We start from the raw sequence: 1,968 nt of genomic DNA on the forward strand, positions 1-1,968 counted from the left end.
TTTTGAGGCTGAGCGGCGGCGCCCGGAAAAGCACGTTTGGTCACCCCCGTCCCGTCCCCAGGGTCGAGGGCTGGGGCGTCGGGAGGGTGCCCGTTGGGCGCTGCGGGCTCCAGGGCATGGATTCCAGCGCCCCGCTGTCCGGTTCAATCCCGCGCCCGGATGGGCTTTGCGCTTCCCGCGGGCCCAAATGTTCAGCACGCAAGGGCTGGAAGCGAGGCCTGGCCGCCTTCTCCCCGTGGGCGGGGTCCGGTGGGGGCAGGGTGACACAGTCATAGGGTCAAGGTGAAATGAAGGACGCGTTCGGAAGGAAGGGGCGGCCCGGGGCCCTTACGGCTTCCCGTTACAGTGTTTGCAAAGCGCCGAGGGCGTCCCGGAGAAGGCGGCGCACTTGTCTGGGCAGGGCAGCGCGGCGCCGGCGGAGAAGGGGTACACGGCAGCCTGGCCAAAGGGCGTCAGGGGCGCGGCGGCCACCGGAGCGGCCAAGCCCTGGCCCTGGTTGAGGTAGGCCACGAGGCGCCGCATCTCATCCAGGGCCTGTGCCTGCATGAGGATGTAGTTCTTGGCGAGCAGCAGCGTGGCGATCTTGGAGAGCTTGCGCACCGACGGGCTGTGCGCGTAGGGGATGACGGCGCGCAGCCCGTCCAGCGCGTCGTTGAGGTCGTGCATGCGCCGCCGCTCCCGCGCATTGATGCTCAGCCGCAGCGAGCGCTGCTCCCGGGGCCGCCGCCGCCCGTCCGCCGCGCCCCCGGGCCCGCGCCGTCGCCGCCGCTGCTCGAAGGCGTCATCCTCGTCGCCGCTCTGCTCGCCGCTGCTCTCGGCCGCCGCGGCCGGAGCTCGGGGAGCGGACGCCACGGGGAGGTCGCCGCCCGGGCCCGGCGCGCCGTAGCCGCGGGCCGCCTCGGGCCCCCGGGCCGCCCCGTAGGCGAGGCCCACAGCCGCCGCCGCGTAGCCGTGGCTCAGCGCCAGGTACGCGTCCCCCGACAGCGACTTGAGTTCGGCCATGGCCGCGCCTCCGGGGCCCGAGGGCTCGCCGGGCAGGCAGGCGCTCATGCGGCCCGGCCCGAGCCGCCCCGGGGTCCGCGCGCGCGTTGGCCGCTGCCGCAGCCTGGGTACCGCTCCCGGCTGGCGCTTCCGTCCGGCAGTCGGTCGGTCGGTCGGTCCCGGGGCCTCCCCGCGCCGGGGCCTCTGGGTCCCGCCCCAGCCCCGCCTCCTGGTCGCCTCCCCCTCTCTCGTCTCTGTCCTCTCCCCCCGACCCCCTCCTCCCCACCTCTCGCTGCCGCGCGCAGGGCTGGGCTGCGGAGGGCTCTACCTTCTCCTCGCCCGTTCCTGCTTTAAGGTGCGGAGGCGCCCTCTGGGACTTCGCGGCCGTCCAATCAGAGGGAACTTGGTGACCGCCTCTTCCCGGAGCCCAGCTCCACCGGCGGCGCAGACCGATGGTCAGGGGTGGGGCGCCGCCGGGATGGAAGGAGCTGGAGGTCTGGTTGGAGACGGCTGTGGAAGCCGCGGGACCCGGGAGAGCTGTTCCTGCTTCCCGGCGTCTCGAGCTTCTGCCTCCTGCCACCCCCGGGGGTTGCCGTCACTGTGCGCCCCCGTCGCTCGTGGGCACCCGCCTCAGGCCGCCTTGTCCTCGTCTTCGGTACCATTTGCAGGAGCCACCTCCGGCGCCGCGCAGGCAGGTATCGGAGCAGGGAGCGCGCAGCCCACCGCGGACGCCTGACCCGCCGAGGCCGGAGGAGGTGCGGAGCGCACGCCCGGGGCGCTCGGTGGGCGCCCTCCAGGAGCGGCCTCACAGCTGGGTAACCCGCGGGGAAAAGGGCGCGCTCCGAACGCCCCGAGGCTCGGCTGGGCTGGGCCCTCCCCACAGCTGGCCCTCTCGTGGGTGTCCAGACCCCGCCGCGCCGTTTCCGGGGACAAGTGCGTCCTGGAGATGTTTCCACGCTCCCTGAAGTCTTAGTGATTTGAGGCGGG

At 73.6% G+C, this 1,968-nt stretch overlaps 1 protein-coding gene across 1 annotated transcript; it reads right to left on the minus strand.

The window, feature by feature from the left end:
* Positions 1-327: 327 nt before the first annotated feature.
* On the minus strand, positions 328-1,050 carry BHLHE23 (basic helix-loop-helix family member e23; the record flags this gene model as incomplete). The annotated part of the gene is made up of 1 exon (XM_082671482.1): positions 328-1,050. The coding sequence occupies one exon, from the start codon at positions 1,048-1,050 to the stop codon at positions 328-330; it is 723 nt and encodes a 240-aa protein (XP_082527608.1).
* Positions 1,051-1,968: the final 918 nt, after the last annotated feature.

This window comes from Grampus griseus, assembly GCF_964374135.1.
Source record: "Grampus griseus genome assembly, chromosome: 14".
NCBI lineage: Eukaryota > Metazoa > Chordata > Mammalia > Artiodactyla > Delphinidae > Grampus > Grampus griseus.